Consider the following 19266-nt stretch of genomic DNA (forward strand, 5'->3'; position numbering starts at 1 on the left):
GGGACAATTCATTACTTTCTTGAACTAGAAGTCAATCGCCAAGCTAATGGGCTTCTTTTATCACAACACAAATATATCACAGATCTTCTAAAAAAGGTTCAAATGGAAGAAGCCAAGACGGTAAACACACCGGCAGCACCTAATGTGAAGGAGATACACTGAAAGATAGAACTTTGTACCGAAGCATTGTTAGTGCATTACAGTATGTAACACTCACTCACCCAAATATCGCTTTTGCTGTCAACAAGGCTTGTCAATTCCTTCATGAATCTACCAATATACATTGGATTTATGTGAAGCGAATACTTCGCTATCTTCAAGGAACACAACATATTAGCCTACACATAAAAAGAGCGACTCATTGGATACTTGAAACCTACTCTGATGCAGATTGGGTTGGATGTCCTGATGATAGGAGGTCAACAAGTGGATTTATCACCATGCTTGAAGGAAATATTATATAATGGGAATCTAACAAGTGGCAAACCGTTGCTCGCTCAAGCACAGAAGCATAATATAAAGCCATGGTTGGGGTTGTTCCCTTGTGTCGTGTCTGTACAATCATCCTTTGCTTTCGATGTATTTGTTTTGTTTATGTTGTGTCTTGGTGTAAGCTCAAATATTCACTGTGTTGGAGCACCCTTCCAAAACCGGCCCCAAGTGTAAGATTGAGATTCCTTGTTTTGGATAGTCGGCATAGGAATTCTGTAAGTGGCTTCGGCCATCCTTTGCAAGTAAAGTGTAAAGTTTGCTTGCTTTCCCTCATGATGTACTCAACTGTTTAAGTAAATATATTGCGACTTTTCTTTCTACACTCTTGTGTATTTTGTGTCTTGAGTTTTCAAAAGGCGTTCAAGTGATCTGCACCCACTTAAACAAGGCGAAGACTTGTAGCTTACTGGCGAGAGGTTACTGCGCCACACGTACCGAAGGAGTCGGCCCATGACAACTGGTATCAGAGCCCAAATTCTGCTCAATCTAGGAAAGCGATTGGAGAGTCGGTGTAGAGCTTCATACTGGCTTCCTGCTGTTTAGGAAGACATTGTAGCATCACAATACAATTTGCAAGGTGCCAAAGGCAAGGAGCTGGCCATCCAGAGGAGACAAGCCTGGCCCATGACTAGGGAAACCTAGAGAAAACGATGAATCAGTTGGTCACAGATGTGGCCACCCATGAAGAAGCCATCGGGTTTGCTGCCGAAGCCTTTGAGGGATTCAAGGAGGAGATGAAGTTGATGCAGGAACAGATAGCCGAGTCGGTGACCATGAACCGACCACTCTCTGACTTAGTGAAAACTCTACAGGATGAAGTCGTCGGACTTTGGGCTTCAAACCAAAGATTGCTACATACTAACTCAGCAAGTAGTAGTCAAGAGAGGACCAGTAGGGTCGATGTTCAACGTCTGGGGAAGTATAGTGGTAACCGGGATGCCAGGGCAATCGACAACTATTTGTTCCAAGTAGACTACTACTTGGACTTGCAGAACGTAGTAGAGGAGGACTTGAATACTAAGACCACAACAATGTTGTTAGAAGGAGACGCTATGGCTTGGTGGAGGCAAAAAATGTTAGATATTGAGAATGGGGACTGCACAATTAGGACCTTCGATGACTTTGCAAGCAGTTGAAGGGATACTTCTTGCCTGTGGATGCTGAAAGACATGCCTATCGGTTGGTTGCGAACCTGAAGCAGACAGGTGCCTTGAGAGATTATGTCAAGACCTACCAAAAGGTCATGTTAGACGTGCCTATGATGCCAGAAAAATATAAACTTCACTGGTTCATCATAGGGCTCCAATTTTGAGCCCAAGCCAACGTGGAGAGATCGAATCTAGAGACTTTGGAGTAAGCATATGTGGCAGCCGAACGCTTCGCCAACACCCAACGCAAAGCTACACCAATACCTTCAAGTCTACGAAGAAGTCCGACCATGGCGGTAAGAAAGAGGAACGGTGAGATAACAGAAATGAATCAGTATCCCATAAGCCAACCGAGAGAAAACCCTTTTTTCGCAAAGACTACACTGGGCCACCAAGAGAAGTGATTTGTTAGGTCTGCGGAGGAAGGCACCAAGCACGTGTCTACCCGAAACGAGTGAGACCGAAGAAGGTTAACCACGGATGGGTGTCACCTTGACGATCAATGTTGTCCAAAGTCGTGCAGTGTCTAGCAGTATGGTGAACAAGGAGCTGATGTACCTATATGTCACTCTGAATGGAATGTCTACTATTGTGATGGTAGACTCTGGAGCAACGCATAACTTCGTCTCAAGAGAGGAGGCGGAGTGAGTGGGATTGAAACTTGTAATGCAACAGAGGACCCTTAAAACAATGAACTCTGAAGTCAGGTCCATCATAGGAGAAGCGAAGGGTGTAACAGTGGACTTGTTCGACCAGTTGGGCAAAGCGAGGATCTTTTTGTAGCTAGACCTTCGTTTCGGCTACTGGCAAGTCAGAATCGTAGAAGGTGATGAATTAAAAATAACTTGCGTCACCCGCTATGGAGCGTATGAGTTCCTAGTCATGCTATTCGGGTTGACGAATGCCCCTGCAACTTTCTCGACCCTAATGAACAAGATATTCTACCCCTACCTTGACAAGTTTGTGGCAGTCTACGTTGATGACATTGTGGTCTTTAGCAACAACCTAGATGAGCACGTCGGTCACTTGAGAACGGTGTTCCAGGTACTCAAAGAAAATGATCTCTATGTGAAGAAGGAGAAATGCATCTTTGACCAAAGAGAGATCAGTTTCTTCGACCATATTATAGGAAAAGCTGTGAATGGATCCGGAGAAAGTGAAAGTTGTTTAACACTGGAAGCGACCCTCAAATGTGTCTGAATTGCAGTCCTTTCTTGGGTTGGCCAATTACTATCAACGGTTCATCACGAGGTATTCATTCATAGCGGTGCCCCTCACTGACCTACTAAAAAAGAATCGATTCTGGATTTGGACTCAGTCTGCCCAAGATGCCTTTGAAGGCCTTAAGCGTGCCCTTGTACAAGAGCTCCTTCTCAGATTGCCAGATCACTCAAAGCCCTTTGAAGTACACATAGACGTCTCAGATTCTGCCATTGGTGGTGTAATAATGTAGGACGGTCATAAAATTGCCTATGATAGCCGAAAGCTGAAGGACCTGAGAAGCGGTACACGGTCCATGAACAGGAAATGACTGCCATTGTGCATTGCTTGTGCATATGGGGGCACTACCTACTGGGGGCAGAGTTCATCGTCAAGACAGATAATGTAACCACAAATTACTTCAAACCCAGAAGAAGTTAACTCTGAAGCAGGCTCGTTGGCAGGAATTCTTGGCGGAGTTTGATTTCACTTTGGAGTACAAGGTTGGTGAGACCAACGTGGTAGCAGATGCATTGAGTCGAAAGGCAGAACTTGCAGCCTCTCGAGCGGGGACCTCCAAAGCCCAATTGGAGGGTGCGATGCTTGAGCGGGTTTGTGAAAGAATGTAGCAGGACTCATCGGCCCAACACTTGGTTGCCTTGCCCAAAGCGAGAAAGACTCAAAGATTCTGACTACGAGATGGATTGCTCCTCACCAAGGACAGATGCATTTTCGTGCCAAAGTGGGGTAATCTCCGGTGAGAGCTAACAAAGGAGTGCCACGATACGCTTCAGGCTGGCTATCTAAGCCATGAGCAGGCTCTGGCCCTTCTCAAACGATGGTATTATTGGTCCCACATGTGCGACGATGTAGAGGCATATGTGAAGACTTGCCTCATCTGCCAGCAGGACAAGAGGAGTAACCAGAAGTCTGTCGGCTTACTCGAGCCTCTTCCTATTCCAGAGTGTCTGTGGGAGAGCATCTCTATGGACTTTATTGTGAGTCTACCTAAAGTAGATGACTACAACTCTATCTTCGTTGTTGTGGATAGGTTTTCTAAGTATGTCACATTCATCCCAATTACGAAGGAGAGTCCAACGGAAAAGACGGCAAAGATGTTTGTGAAAAACATCGTAAAGTACTGGGGCGTGCCGAAGAGTATTGTGACTGATCTCGATGTTCGCTTCACAGGCATGTTTTGGCATCAAGTGTTTCGGCTGCTTGGCTCAGACTTGTTGTTTTCCACAAGCTTCCACCCACATACTGACCGCCAGACCAAATGCATCAATGCCTTGTTAGAACAGTACCTATGGCACTTTGTCAGCGCCAACCAAAAAAAATTGGGTAAAGCTGCTCGATGTTGCCCAATTTTGTTACAACCTGTAGAAGAGCGAGTCTTCAGGTTACTGCCCCTTCGAAGTAGCCACCCGATAGCAACCATTGATGCCTCACACTCTTGCTGCCCAAGAGAATGGAAGACACAGCTTCGCCTACTAGTTTGTTAGGGACTGACAAGAACAGATAGAGGTAGCTAAGGCGTTCTTGCATAAGGCAGCCAAAAAGATGAAGAAATGGGCTGACAAGAATCGGAGTCTTGCCAAGTTTCGAGTGGGAGACCAAGTTCTTGTCAAACTATACCCAGACCGCTCAGGTATTTTACGTGGATGACACCGATCACTGATCCAAAAATATGAACGGTCATTTACGGTGGTCAAGAGGATTGAGAAGTTAGCATACAAGTTAGACCTATCGCCGAACTCGAAGGTGCATTCTATGTTTCACGTCTGCAACCTTAAGCCCTTCTATCCCGACGAGAGCCAATTTTGCAACGAGCCCCTTCGACTCGACGGGTCACCGATCGACAATTGGACCAGATCCTTCTATACAAAGTCAACTACCTTGGCGAACTGAAGCGATACTTGGTCAAGTGGGTATATGAAGAAACATGGGAGTATGCATTTCGTTTGAAGTGAAGCCATCCAGAAGAAGTCAGAATCTACCACGAAGCTACTAGCACCAAGGACGACACTTGATTTGAAGGGGGGAGACTGTTTCCTTGTGTCATGTCTGTAAAGTCATCTTTTGCTTTTGTTGTATTTGCTTTGTTTATGTTGTGTCTTGGTGTAAGCTCGAGTGTTCACCTGTGTCGCAGCACCCTCCCAAAACCGACCCCAAGTGTAAAATTGGTATTCCTTATTTTGGATGGTCGGCATAAGAATTTTGTAAGTGTCTTCGGCCATTCTTTGTAAATAAAGTGATGTACTCAATTGTTTAAGTGAATATATTGCGAGTTTTCTTTCCACACTCTATGTGTATTTTGTGTCTTGAGTTTTCAAAAGACGTTCAAGTGATCTGTGCCCACTTGAACAAGGCAAAGGCTTGCGGCTTACTGGCGAGAGTTTGCTGCACCGCACGGTCCGGAAGAGTCGGCCCATGATAGGGGCTGCGGCTGAATTAATATGGTTGCAACATCTTCTTAACAATCTTCAAGTTCTTATACAAGAAAAATAAAGTGTGATAATCTAGGTGCAACATATGTTGCAGCCAATCCTGTATTTCATGCCCGTGCCAAACGTATCGAGATTGATTTCCATTTTGTCAGAGAAAAAGTGGCAGCACGAGAGATTAGAATTGAGTTTGTTAAATATGAAGATTAGCTTGCAGATATTCTGACTAAGGCACTAGCTGGACCAAAATTTCATGATCTCAAGAACAAGCTCAACCTTGTTCCCACAAGGGATGGCTCGTGGGGGCGTGTTGAGAAAGAGATAAACGCATATCCAAAAGATCTCCCCTTCCTAAAATATCGAATTGTGATTGTAACCTCCCTCCTAAGATAATGGAAGGTGATCATAAATATAATCAATATCCTAAAAATATGAATCTAGCTTGTAACGGTTATCCATTAAATAAAGGAAGCTCTCCCTCTCATAGTGTGTGAGACATTGATTGAGAAAACTTCATCGTGGACATAGGCCAACTCACTGGCTGAACCATGTTAAAATTTTATGCTTTCTCTTCTTCTTCCTTTCATTTTCACAATCTCTAGACACTTTCACGGTTTGTCAAGCCTTCAGATGCCTTTATCTTGCTGCATAAACCTCTTTTACATTGTCTCATAATTAGTTTATGCATATGCAATTGCAGATATTCGTCAAGAAACTTCATCTTTTTTGTTTCATATGTACATCAGTTGCCCACGGAATTAACTTCTTGCTCATTTTTCATGGTTTACCCTATATACTGAGCTTTATTTTGATTTCACTCCTATAAACTGAGTTTTATGTGATTGCTTGCCAACAAATTTCTCCACAGAGCATACCAAGGAGATTTTTGCTCAAATGTCGTTTGAACAACAAAGTAACTCTTTTCAATTCAAATGGTATGTCATGGCAAGTTGGATGTTACCATGCAGATGGCCATGCCAAATTTATACATGGTTGGGGCATTTTTCGCTTGCTAACAATTTGGAGGAAGGAGATGTGTGTGTTTTTTAGTTAACTCACGGGGACTCTACGATGGATGTACACATTTTCAGGGTGGTGGATGAAATTACACCCTTTTCAAGTTTTTGCTCATGTACTTTTGTCCTCAGTTCAGCTGAAAGTGATTACCTTCTACCACAGTATTTGTTGCACTAGTTATGTTCATCCTTTTTGTTAATAGCCAGGGTGACTTGCACATCCTTTTATTTTTGCCTTCATGGGGTATTAGTATTACCCTACTAATGTGATATTTGTGACATTCACAAAAGCTCAATTTCAAGCATTTCAGTTTCACAGTGTAGCTTTTTTCTTTGCAAGGAAACAATAGCTAAAAGGGTTTTCTTAACAACACAAAACATAGTGTATGCCTAAAAAAGCTGGCCCAACAAGATCTGGCCCGGACCAACAATAATCGGGCAGGGGCGGGCCTCGGGCATACACTAAAGCCCAAGGCCCGATAATACAAAGCCCAGCCCGGCCAGGTTAGAAACGGGCCGGGTCTCGGGCTGGCCCGATGGCAATGACGGGCTTACATTTGGGCATTTTTTTTTAGGCTGGGCTGGCCCAGCCCACCCCAACCCGATGCCTAGCCCTACATAAGAGGGGCCAGGTTAGGTGGCATAGGGGTTTCAGGATCCATGTGATTGGAATGCTCCTGAACGCAGAGATTGATGTATAAAGTGATTCTTCCCCCAGCTACTTGGAGGAGCTCATCCTCGTCATGAGGCAGCAAGTGTGGGATATGGTTACTGCAATAATACAATTGAGCTCAATGAAATATGCGTCAAGGTAGTGGTTACTCCAAACTATGCCAATATTCTCGATAACTCAATGTTTGGGACTCTAAGCTGCATAATGGTCAGCCCTAAATACACTGACAAGATAAGTGACATCATTGATCTTACTCAGGTGGGTGTGTGTGTATGCATCATAAAAATCATAAAAATTCATGAGATTCTCAATTGCATGTTTATTTATTTATTTATTTATTTATTTGTTTGTTTGTTCATTTAACTGTTTTCTCTATTATCACTGATATCGTCAGTTTTTTGTGATTCAGATTGAGTCTACTTTGTTGGAATGTTGAATAAAATTGCAAACCAAACTTAATGAACCTTTTGAAATATGATTTACCAGTGCTAGAGTGAGCTTTCTTTTCTTCCAGTGATGATACTCACTCGTTATTATTTTAACAATCAATACAATACATAAACTCTACACTCAAATGATATATTAGAGATCTTGTGATGATTTTCTTTGTACTTAGTGGTTGTGCTGATGCTACATCTATCTGCCTTCATTAGGTTTTCACCATGTAATGGATGATGCTTGTTGTTTAGGCAGCTGAATGGATGGGGAATGCTGGGAAGAAATATGACAACGTCATATACTTTTCTCCTATAAACTTCTACCTATACAAACTTGTACACCTTTTTTGCTGTTAGAGACCAAGACTTGAGAGTTATGACTCTCTAACATATGTATAAAGTAATATTTTTATTAATAGGTGTTTTTCATTGGCAACATTAACTGCTAGAACAGATCGTGCCATACATTAATTATGTAGGCAAGTTATCTGTGCATAATAGACATATCAATCCTAGGCCAAGTATATAGGTGTGTGATTGTTCTGCTTCCACCTCACTTTTTTTTTAAAAAAAAAAGACTACACTTAAAAAAAAGAACTCTATATCTATTTTATTTTCGTGTTTTGTTGTGTATGACATTGGATACAAAATCCCATGCACTTGCAAATACAAACCTATGGATTATGTGGTTCAAAGCTATTATTGCATATTTGTAAGTCTCAACTATACAACCAGCATTATTGTTATGTGACAAGTCAACTTCCAAATGTCAGCCTAACCCGTAAAGCATGAACACACCAATCACATATTGATAGACTGCCAATTTGTAAGAGATTAAGCAAAGGCAGGTGCAATTCAAATTCAGTATGTTCCTTTATAATTGTAGCTGGTAGAATCTTTACACAGCTTCTTGAAAGAGAACAGTTTATCTTTACAAAATCCAAACTAAGTTTATGCATTTGCATGCTCTAGTTAATGTTGAGTTTTATTTTCTTAAAGGATAAATTAAAATTTTTCATGGTTAAGTATTACGTGGAAGCTGCTGGTAGCATTCTTCTCAAGACAATGTAGATATATGTCTGAAGATCAAAATCAATACGAAGCACTAGGCGTGATCGCCATCTTGGCTATCTTTGTTTTCTGCTGTTTTGCATCCAAACTTGCTGCTATAGTCTGTCTTGGCCCTTGGCTATGTTCTTTTGAGATTGTCTTCCATTTATTACAACATTGCACACGATTTGAAATAGAGAATGACGACATGGGGATCTGCCTATTGCTTCTTATGGTGTCACGATTTCATAATGTTTCTGCAATTCCATTTCTCTAATTTGTTTCTTTAAAATGACTCCATGCAGTATTATTATATTTCTCTCATTTTTCTGCTATTGTTCTTGAATAAGACAAGGACGACGAGCAAACAGTTTGATGTCTTTTTCAAACTCCATTAGTTTTCACCAATGCAAGTGAAGACCGACTCTCCATCAAGGAAATGCATCCAATTTTCAACCAACTTACAATAAATATATTATTAATATCATTAAAGGCCACATTCCATGCAAAAGAAAATGCATGCGCTTGGAGATGACAATCAACTGCTGGCAACTCACTTATTTAAGAAGCTGCTTATATGCACATGCCTGTGCATGAGTGCTTGACACCTACCCCATGGGTGAGCCAAGGGCATTTTAAGAGTGAGTCAGAGGTCCACATATCATGCACCAGGGGTTGTGCACGGTTCACTCTAATGCACTTAACCATCTCTCACTTATTATAACCGAAAAAGACCATACAAACTTACAATATGAGCTTTTCTAAATAAAAAAGCACAAAAGGCAAGCACAGAAAGCACATTCATCCATGGTAAAAGCATAAGCACGTGCAATGGATCCCTTTTGTCTTTTAGAGGGTAAAATGGGAAGAGAAATTTTATAGGCCCCACATGCACAAAACCAAACCCCAACTTGTAACGGGGCTCACCGGAGGGTCTGAAGAATAAGGTGGTGAGAGAGTTACGAATTGTTGTTTTTCCAACAAGGAGGAGACGGTGGGAGAGACATTCACGTCATGACCATATTCCTTGTCGTGTTTGTCCTTCTTAACTACGAGACGTTGAATTCTTTAATGAGATTTCAAGGGTAGACTACAAAGTGATTTCCTGATCTTATGATTCTAAAAATTTTCTGGTTCGTAAGCATGAGAAGTAAGGTGACCAAGAATTGTCAAAGGGCGAACTACTTGATAGATATGAGTAAAGAACAGCGGTGCCCAATGCCCATATCATTTTACCAATCTCGACGCTTTTGTTTACATGATCTCTCTCAAGTGAAGCTGCACAGAACAAAAGTAAGGAAGGTAGAAAGAATGAAAGGACTGGATAAGAGGAATAACGGTCATGAACTCCTTAATGGCGCCATATCTATCCACACCTTCTTCCTTTTCTGTTTAATTATCATAGGGTCACGAAGAAGATGAAGTTGTGACAGTGTTTGTATGTCAGTTTAAGCGCCTGAGTTTTAGAGAGAATGAACATCAGATGTTTCATTCATAACTACTCTTTTGGCGGATGTTTCTAGCTGCATCTATGCTTCGGATTTCACTTCTATGGTCAAGGATCGCTGCCACTGTAGGCTTTCAGATTCATGGAAGACCGAATTGCCGCAAAGCTCGCAAGCTCCTGCTCTGAGAACCGCCCACTAGGGTCTCCAACTCCTAAAAAATCTCTTGTCAATCCATGCTCAGTTTCTTGACGTTGACATTGAAGTTTTAGCTGACCGTTTCTTGAACTTGGCAGGATCAAACCTGCCAAAGTGGGGGATGAATCTATAAAGGAACTCACGCTTGCATGGTTGAACACCCCGTTACCGTTCGCTGCCGGCAGCAAAGTCATGAACTCCTGCAAATTTTCCTGTTGTTTAGACTGCCCAAGCAGCTGAAACTCGTTTGTGGCCTGGACATCGTGGGGCGACACAAAGGCGGCCTTGGAAGAGGACACGCCAATTGAACGCAGCAGAGATGGGTTGCTTGTGGTTGCACCCATTTGAGCTGCTTTCTGCAACAAGGCTGTCGCTGACATGTGAGAGGAATTCACCTTCTGGTTCTGAGAGGTGTTGCACGAAGAAGCTAAGCTGCCCAACTGCTGGTTCTTCACCATTTCATCCATCAAAGCACCATTGGACGTCGACAGTGAGAGGTTAGCCACGGTTCCGGCCGAGGAAGTCCTATTCATCCACAGTGAGGGGAAGCACCCACCATACTCCGGCGCTGCCGCTGCCAATGCCTCCGCCACCGCCGATGAGCTGAACAGGGTTGTCGCCGATGCCAACTGTACCAATTGTGGCGGGCAGCCCAGGCTCCTGGGTCCCTGAGTGACGGCTGAGCCAGCCATGGGCTTGCAGGAATCCGGGAAGTAGCTTAGTGGATTAGCTCCAACGTCAATGGACTGATCGATAAGTAGAGACAGTCCTTCCTTTTCGGAGTTTCTTTGCCCGAGATCGGCAGCGGTGTAGTCTCCAGCAGCGAAGGCAGGCTGCAAAATAGGGCAGAATTGGTTGACAGATCCCCTGGATATTGTTGCTCTGGACGGCGATGATGGGGAGCTAACCAAATGGGAGTTGGAGTTAAGGGAGTCGTTCTTGAAGTCTATGTTGGTCGAGTTCCCGGTGGAAAGCCTTGCACTCTCTTCCGCCAGGGCGTCGCAGAACGCTCTGTGAGTTACAAAACTGTCCTTCCTGCAATCAGAAAACCAACAAAGTAAACGAAGAGCCTTAAATCTTTCAATTAATGAAAAAAATGAGCTGCCATGGATGAATCTTCTTCATGAATAAGATGATGAAGGTCACCGTGAGAATAGAGTGCCACAGTCGCACTTGTATTCCCTAGTCCCGCACGTTTTGGAATGGGCTTTCCAGTCGGATTTAACGGCATATTTCTTGGAACACTTCTCGCACTTCCATTTCTTCTCGCCATGCTTCCTACTGAAATGTTTCTTGATCCCCGTAAGATCGCCGAGAGCTCTCGAGGGATCATGGTGCACGCAGGTCTTCTCAGGGCAGATGTATACCCGCTTCCTGACCTCCTTGCTCGACCGCTGGCGGAGCTTCCATGGGAGATTGTGGCCACGGCGATGCAGTTGCAGGTTTTGATCTCTTTGAAATCCCTTGTTGCAGATCTCGCACACGAACCTGTTAGTGGCCATGAGCGTCCGTGGGGATAGCGCTATCACTTCTGCATCCGGATCTGTATGAAGGCGATCGAGTTAAGCAATTTTACCTCCAACCATTCATCACTATCCTTCGCCTTTTCCATGAACCAGAGAGTGGGGAGACACAAATCTCAAGATCACAGAGCAAAGAGAAAAGAAGAAGAAATTAATGGTACCTGGAGTTCCAGGGAGGTTTCTTTTCTTCTTCTTAGCAGGAGGTTGATCTTCGGATTGCTTTAGATTTAAAGCAGGTTTTGGATCCGCCATAAAGCTTCTGGTAGATGGCAGTAGGTGAATCGCATCGGCGTCGGACATGTCTCGCCGATTGATCATGACTCTTCCAAAACTGGCGATGCTTCTTCGGCCGAATCTCAGATCAAAAGCTTTCTTGGGTTCTGTTAGCAAGAGAAGTGAAAGGAGAAGGAAAAGCTTTCAATAAAGTAAGAACCTCCTCTACACAGCAAGGAAAGATAAACACCTTGCTGCCAACATATATGCCCACTTCACCATGAAGCGAAGCAATCTCAGCAAACTCTTTTTCAGCACTAAACTGCCGGTGAATCTCTCGAATATGCGTGGGTAGAAGCAAAAACACAAAAGCAGACCGAAAGTTGAAGTATATCCTCTCTCTCTCTCTCTCTCTCTCTCCCTGAAAATTTAAACATCTGGTGGCGTTCATCAGAACCGAATTATTTTAAGGCAACATAATAGTCGAATGGTGTTTTTCTTTTGGAGTGGTTCAGCTTTTAGCTTTCAAGTATTAATTTAGTGGGTTTTAGTTGATTCCTTTCTAACTGTTAAAAAAGTAAAAGGTGGTGGTCTAGGTGAGGTGATTTCTACATGATAACACATATGATGAGGTGATGACACAAACGCTGAGGTGGTTCTTTACAAAAGATCGATGGATATCTGTGTAAAAAATATAAAGAGGAAAGAAAAAGGCAAAGAGAAAGTGAAAAAGAAGGCAGTCCTTTCACCCCTTTTGGTGAGAATGATTAAGTTATAATTGTGCCAGTTCCCCTCACCCCGTATCAGCTTCAATGTACAATTCTTCGCTTCGAATCAACTTCATTACCTTTCTACTTTACTGATTCAGCAACCTCCCTCTCTCTCTCTCTCTCTCTCTCTCTCTCTCTCTCTCTGCTTTTCCCTAGCAGCAACACAACAGATGGTGTCATTCGCTTCCCTTGAATCTCCTTTTGAACACTAATTTGCCTCTCTTTTCTGGCCAGTATGAATGGTAACTGGAAAAGTTATCCCAAAGAATCTCAAGGTACACGATCACTTCCATACTGTTTAGTTCTATTTGTGGCTTACTTACGATTAAAGGAAAAGAAGATTTAAAACATGAGAAAAACAAAGCACTACGTAGACTACTGACTGCTTGTCTTACGAACTGTGCCGTTGCGTTCTTGGCCAGCTCCAGCGATCAGCTAATTAAGGATTTCAGACAGTAAAGTTTCTCTGTAGGCCTACGACATATATTTTTGTATCTTTGCATAATTATTGACCATTGATCTCCAATAATGATTACTATATTTCGGGGTGAAGAGAGCACATTTTAGTTAGGCACTACTAATAAAATTTTTAAATTTTTAAAGAGCACCAACATGTAAATGAAGAAAACTTCCCTGAAATATATAGATATATGAATAAGAATTTATGTTGGGTTTGTGTGGGCAATTGCCTACATAGTGCATACACCTGCCTCCGCCCCTGCTATTCTTGCTGGACCAGAGCTGCAGAAACATTGGAAACGTTAATAATTCAAACAATAAGCATCTTAAAGAAAAAGAGTTCTTAGTGTTTCGTTTAATAAGCATAAACTAACAAAGCTGATATACTAATTCTTCTCCAACCCCATAAATTTATAAGGAAAAGGGAGAATTAGGTTACAGGGGTGGGCGGCTAAGAAAGCTGCGGCAAGTGTGTAAGAGTAGAGGCAATTCAAGTGACGAGAATAACAATATGATAAAGGATAAAAAATTTATAAAACGAGGAAAGGGGTAGCTATCGTATAGCTCATAGCTTTGCCAATGAACCGCTATAATCCAAAAGGCACCAAAAATATAAGTGCACAATCTAGATATTTGCAATAACCTGCCTAAACGTGATTTTTTTGTCATTATTTAAAATTCCAAAGCAGTTTTCCTACACAAGTACAAAACCCAACTTTGTTTCCTCTTGGAAAAAGCATTAAAAGGAATTTTTTGTGGCTTTGTTTTGTCAACAGCATAAACTTAGAAACATTCTGATCAGTCTGTGAGAGCAGCACTCTACTTCGATTAATGGTGCCCATTAGAAAACAGAGGAGGGGGCCAAGTCCTTGTGAAACCAACAAGGGCATCAAAACAAACAAAGGGCAGAGTTATCAAAAGAAGGGGAAAAGCCTTGTCGAAAAGCATTGAATTTTTCGTGTCATGTGCAAGCGTCTGCATGTGGGCTGACTTCGGCCTAAAGCAGTACGTGCCAAAGCCTGGTTATATCAGCTGACCGGGTATGATCCTATGTAATATGGATCCGATCATGGCCTCCTGCTTTGGTGGTGACAAATGAGTTAATGAGTTATCGTGGTCGGACTTAGAGAGTCTCGTTAAGCAAGTAGATCAATCGGGTGCAGTGGCGGAGCCACATGTGTTCACCACAAAGTGCCTTCATTTTTACACTGCTGCCTTCAAATATTTGATTATTTTTATATATATTGGTGCTCCTTTAACCATGAAGGTTTGGATTAATGCCCCTCCAGCTATAATTTATGGTTTTCTCAATGGGGTTTAATTAGAAAATTCTATGCCCGTCTCAAATGATTTAAAAAAGATCTGTATAGAGAAGCCAATATATCCATTTTAGATCAGATATCCAACTAAACCGTTCAGAAAAAAGTGAATATGGATAAAAAATTAATATTCAATAAAGAAATTGGATCAGATTCGGGATTAAGAAATGACATCGGATCCTATTCGAATACACATAAATATTTGATTGGATCAGATGTGGCTTAGATTTAGTTTTAATTAAATGTCTTATATCCAATGCTCTTACATATTAAAATCGGCCACATTTGGATTTGGATATGAATATCAAAATCAGATTCGAACGGTGAGATCAGATTTTAGATTTGAATATGATTTTTCCTTGTTTGTATTCAAATCTAAATTTGAATTTGATACAATCTGTGAATATCTGAAATATAATACGGTTAAGGGTATATCCCATTTGAGCCTGATCTATTGACATCAAAATCTGCATTATTCAATATCTGTGAATATCTGAAATATAATACGGTTAAGGGTATATCCCATTTGAGCCTGATCTATTGACATCAAAATCTGCATTATTCAATACAAACAAAGATCAGCAGGTTTATAATGCAAAATTTTCTAACTGGGGGAACCAAACGAATATTTTTCATGTCTAATACGATGAACCCAAGATTCAAATCGGATGTGATATATCGAGTGCCAATGCCTCGTTATCTCTGACTTCTAGCACGACCACTGCCGCACCATCTACTTGTAGCACCCGTCGGCAGCCCTTCCAAGAGAAGGGCTACCACTGGAGGGCATCGTCCTCTTCTCGCTGACTTGTTTATTCACCTGCTTTTGGCTCATCTGTTCGGATCTTCTTCCCACAAGAAGGATGCTCGCACAGATTTCCAACCCTATGAAGCCCTTTTTTTTAATTTCTCTCCTCTTCGTCGTTTTTCCTCCCGTCTTCCTTTTTTTAGGTGCCTTTTTTTATTCTTTAGCCTTCTCCTTTTTCAAGGGAGAACCCTCATTCCCAGGGAGTTCTTCCGACCAGATACGACAGCCACTATAGCGCCAACATCTCCACCGCATAGATTCCCTCCCCTACCACAAATAATGCAAACATAGACTATGCAACGCCTCTTATTTTCTTTGTTCTCTAATAGAAAAGCTTATTGAGAACAACGGTACGAGGTGCTGCGACCCCCGTGCAGATAATATTCCACACCACAGTTAATCCTATATATATATATATATATATATATATAGAGAGAGAGAGAGAGTAGGTGATAAATAACTAACTATTTGGATAAAGGATGCAACGATAGAAAGGATCGTCTCCTCCAAATCCCAACTCAACAATCTCTCAATCAAAAAACCAACAAGGTAATCAAAATAACAAAGTCTACAAACAAAGGAAATAATCCTAATGTAACTCACCTAGGTTTTTTCACTAACCAAAGAACTTAAAAAAAAAAAAAAAACTACTTCACACATGAGGTATTTATACCTAAATTTAACTAGGAAATAAGAAATGAATCCAAAATAAAATAACTGGTCTAAACACCTTGACTTGATCAAAAATGTCTAAACTACGACCAAGAAGGGCTGAACCTTTGTCGTCTTTGTCCCTTTGTCGAAAGCGTGGACCTCTTCACGTGTATTTCCCTTGATTGAGAGCTTTGACCCGCACATGGATTCCCATGAGCTCTCGACTGCCGTGCTCATCAGGGATAGACCCTTGGATGCATCAAGCAAGTTTAGATCTACCGAGTCCCATCTGGTTCTGTCCTGCGTCATTTTCTCCTGACTGAAAAAAATTCGGCTTCGACAAAATTGAAGGCCCATGATGTGCCAAAATTAAAAACATTAAAAATTGCCGACATGTTTCAATCACTCGACAAATCAATCAACCATGCATTGTCACCAAACTTTTGAAGGACTGTAAATGGACCATCCTTGCACAGACAACTTACTTATGATATGTTCCAATACAAAAATGTTCGGGGCGTAACTAGATCATGACTAAATCCTCAACCTCAAAAACTCAGAAGTTGATGTGACTGGTTGACTCGGGTCCTGTAAACATTGAAGTTTTCCTCTTATGTTTGTTTCACTTAGGCATGAATTTTTTGGGTATATTCAACAATAGAACTGACAAGCAGGTGGTGCCGCTAAGAGGGATGGAGGCAAGATCAACAACAAACACAGAAGACTACCATAGACAATCAGAAAAGGTGCCATACCAGTGGACTTATTAACAAAATTATTATAGGAAAACACAGTATGTGGAAATATAAGGTTCCAAGCCTTTTAGATAATCCCTGACAAAAGATTCTCTAGACTGCAATTATCTCAGTCTGCTCATCCGTCTAGAAATGGTGGGCGCTACTAAACTGTAACTTTGTTTTCAATGAAGCCCACAAAGAATGCCAAAAATGTCTTAAGAAGTAGACGTCTCTATGTAAAGTGATGGACCGGAGAATACCATGGAAACATGACACCTACAAAATAGTATGATGCAACAATGGAAGCATCAGTTGCATGCTTATAAGGGACGAAATGTTCCATTTGAGAAAAGGATCAATTACTGCAATGATAGAGTCAAACCTACTGAAGGTCTTGGGTAAACCTACCACAAAATCCATTGACACATGCTCTCATAGCGGATGGAGAATGGAAAGTGGAATGTACAATCCAACGTTCTGCTTTTGTCCCTTAAACATACAACAACTCTTGACAACATAAGATACATCATGATGCCTTTTTTGGCTAACATATCGTTCAGAAGCTAAAGGAAATGTTTTATCATGACCAAAATAATTGGATAAATCACTGGAATGTAACTCAGATATAAGAAAGAGTTGAAGTGATGGGTCAAGAATACCCAATATATTCTCATAAAAAAGATAGCCATCATGAATAGAAAATTGAAGGTCACTTCAAGATGGTTTAGAAAAACAAGATTCCCAAGCATTTTTGAAATCTAAGTCTATGGGACATGAATCTTTGCGAACTTAAATCCCATGGCACTAAAACCGTGAACCTTGCAATTAAGGGCATTAGCTACCTTATTCAAAGCTTTCGTCTGGTACTTAGTTGAAAAAGAGTATTTTTGCAAAAAGAAAATCCATTTAGCACAATGGATAGTAACCTTCTTCTGACTATTTAAAAATCGTAATGCTTCATGGTTAGTATAAAAAACAAACTCTTCATAAATCAAGTAGTGTTTCCAATACTGAAGAGCACAGACAACAGCATAAAACTCAAGATTATAATTAGAGTAATTGTGTTTACCGTTGAAAGCTTCTCACTAAAGAAAGCCATGGGCTGATGGTTTTGGCTCAAAACTTCTATGCCTACATTGCAGGCATCACATTCAACTTCAAAGACTTGAAAAAAATTAAAAAGTGTTAGAATTGGGGCTTGTGTCATTTTCTCATTGACTGTGTTAAAAACTCAACCTGCTTCAGAGGTCAAAAGAAACCTAGAACCTTTGAGACACTCTATAATGAGTGCTATAATAGTAATAAAATTTCAAATAAAGCAACGGTAGAAGGTAGCCAACTCATGAAAACTTTGGGTTTTCCCTACAATTTTTCTACAATTGTTTGGACCTTTGAAGGGTTTGCATTTACACTATCTATGGAAAGCACAAAAACTAGACTGGGGGACAAGAAAGCACACTTCTTACTATTCACAAAAAGCCTTTCTTTTCTAAGAACTATTAAAACCTATTTCAAATGTATCAAATGTGATGATTTTGTGGGACTGTAAACAAGAATGTCGTCAAAATATACAATCACAAATTTCTCAATAAATGGTTGCAAAACCTATGTCATGACATGCATGAATGTGCTTGGTGCATTAGATAACCTGAAAGGCATCACTAACCACTTGTAAAGTCCATATGTGGTTTTAAAGTGGTTTTTCATTCATCCCCTTCTCGAATAGCCACTCTTTAAGGTCAACCTTGGAAAAGACATAGGAACCGACTAACTGGTTTAACATATCATCTAGCCTAGGGATGGGAAAATGATACTTGATTGTGATTTTATTTATGAGTCCTTCTTAGGGGTAGGAATGGCAATTATTCTCTAGGGACTAACATTTTTCCCTAATGAACCATTTTTGCAATAACTCTCCTACTTGATGTTCTATCTCTGCATTATCTGTTGAGTTCAAACAATAAGTAGGCAAATTAGGGAGGCTAGACCCTGGAATAAAATCTATGGAATGCTACACATACCTCAAGGAAGAGGGGCAATCTAGAAGGTCATCAGTCCTGCTGTCATCAAACTCCTAAAACAAAGTTAAAACGCTTGCAGACACTTCATTAGGGAAAACTAAAGTATGTTTTGCTACAAGAGTTAGACAAAATCATCATTCCTAAGAACTCCTTTTGGGAAAGACAAATAAATCCTACTGCCTTCACCCGTTTTCCTACAGTGTGGTACCCTAAATCTTTAAGGAGAAGTATTTTAATGTTAGTTTCATGCATCTTAAATGCATACGTATTATTACGACCATCATGAATAGACTTTCCTATCATATTGTCAAGGACTCCCTAACAACACATGGCACATATCTATGGGAGCTACATCACACCACACATTATCCTTGTGATGTGGTGTTATTGAATACTTGACTAAACAACAATTCACAATAGGACATTTATTCTTCTTCTTGAACCACGACATTCTGTAAAGATGAGGGTATTTCTTTACCCTGAGGTTCAGAAGCTCAACTAGGGAGGCCGACACCAAATTCTCACATTGCCCACTATCAATCACCACAACACAAATGTGACCCTCACATTTACAATGTGTGTGAAATATGGCATTCCACAACCACTTGTTATTATCTAGGGCATGGACAGCTTGACAGAAACCAAATTGTTGACAT

General features: G+C 41.1%; 1 protein-coding gene across 1 annotated transcript; it reads right to left on the bottom strand.

Moving 5' to 3' along the window:
- Positions 1–9658: 9658 nt before the first annotated feature.
- LOC116254038 (zinc finger protein GAI-ASSOCIATED FACTOR 1-like) lies at positions 9659–12256 on the bottom strand. The gene is made up of 3 exons (XM_031629064.2): positions 11791–12256; positions 11253–11649; positions 9659–11141 (listed from the first exon to the last, which is right to left on the bottom strand). Exons 1-3 carry the CDS (start codon positions 11945–11947, stop codon positions 10019–10021), a joined length of 1677 nt encoding a protein of 558 aa, XP_031484924.1. The 5' UTR covers positions 11948–12256; the 3' UTR covers positions 9659–10018.
- Positions 12257–19266: the final 7010 nt, after the last annotated feature.

This window comes from Nymphaea colorata, chromosome 5 (genome assembly GCF_008831285.2).
Source record: "Nymphaea colorata isolate Beijing-Zhang1983 chromosome 5, ASM883128v2, whole genome shotgun sequence".
Taxonomy (NCBI): Eukaryota; Viridiplantae; Streptophyta; class Magnoliopsida; order Nymphaeales; family Nymphaeaceae; genus Nymphaea; species Nymphaea colorata.

What these genes read in the sequence shown, in the direction of transcription:
- LOC116254038 (XM_031629064.2), bottom strand. Translation starts at nt 11,947, where the DNA reads ATGATCAATCGGCGAGACATGTCCGACGCCGATGCGATTCACCTACTG. An exon ending in AAACCTCCCTGGAACTCCAG is followed by an intron (nt 11,650 to 11,790) that starts GTACCATTAATT and finishes GCCTTCATACAG; the next exon opens with ATCCGGATGCAGAAGTGATA. An exon ending in TGTGGCACTCTATTCTCACG is followed by an intron (nt 11,142 to 11,252) that starts GTGACCTTCATC and finishes TTCTGATTGCAG; the next exon opens with GAAGGACAGTTTTGTAACTC.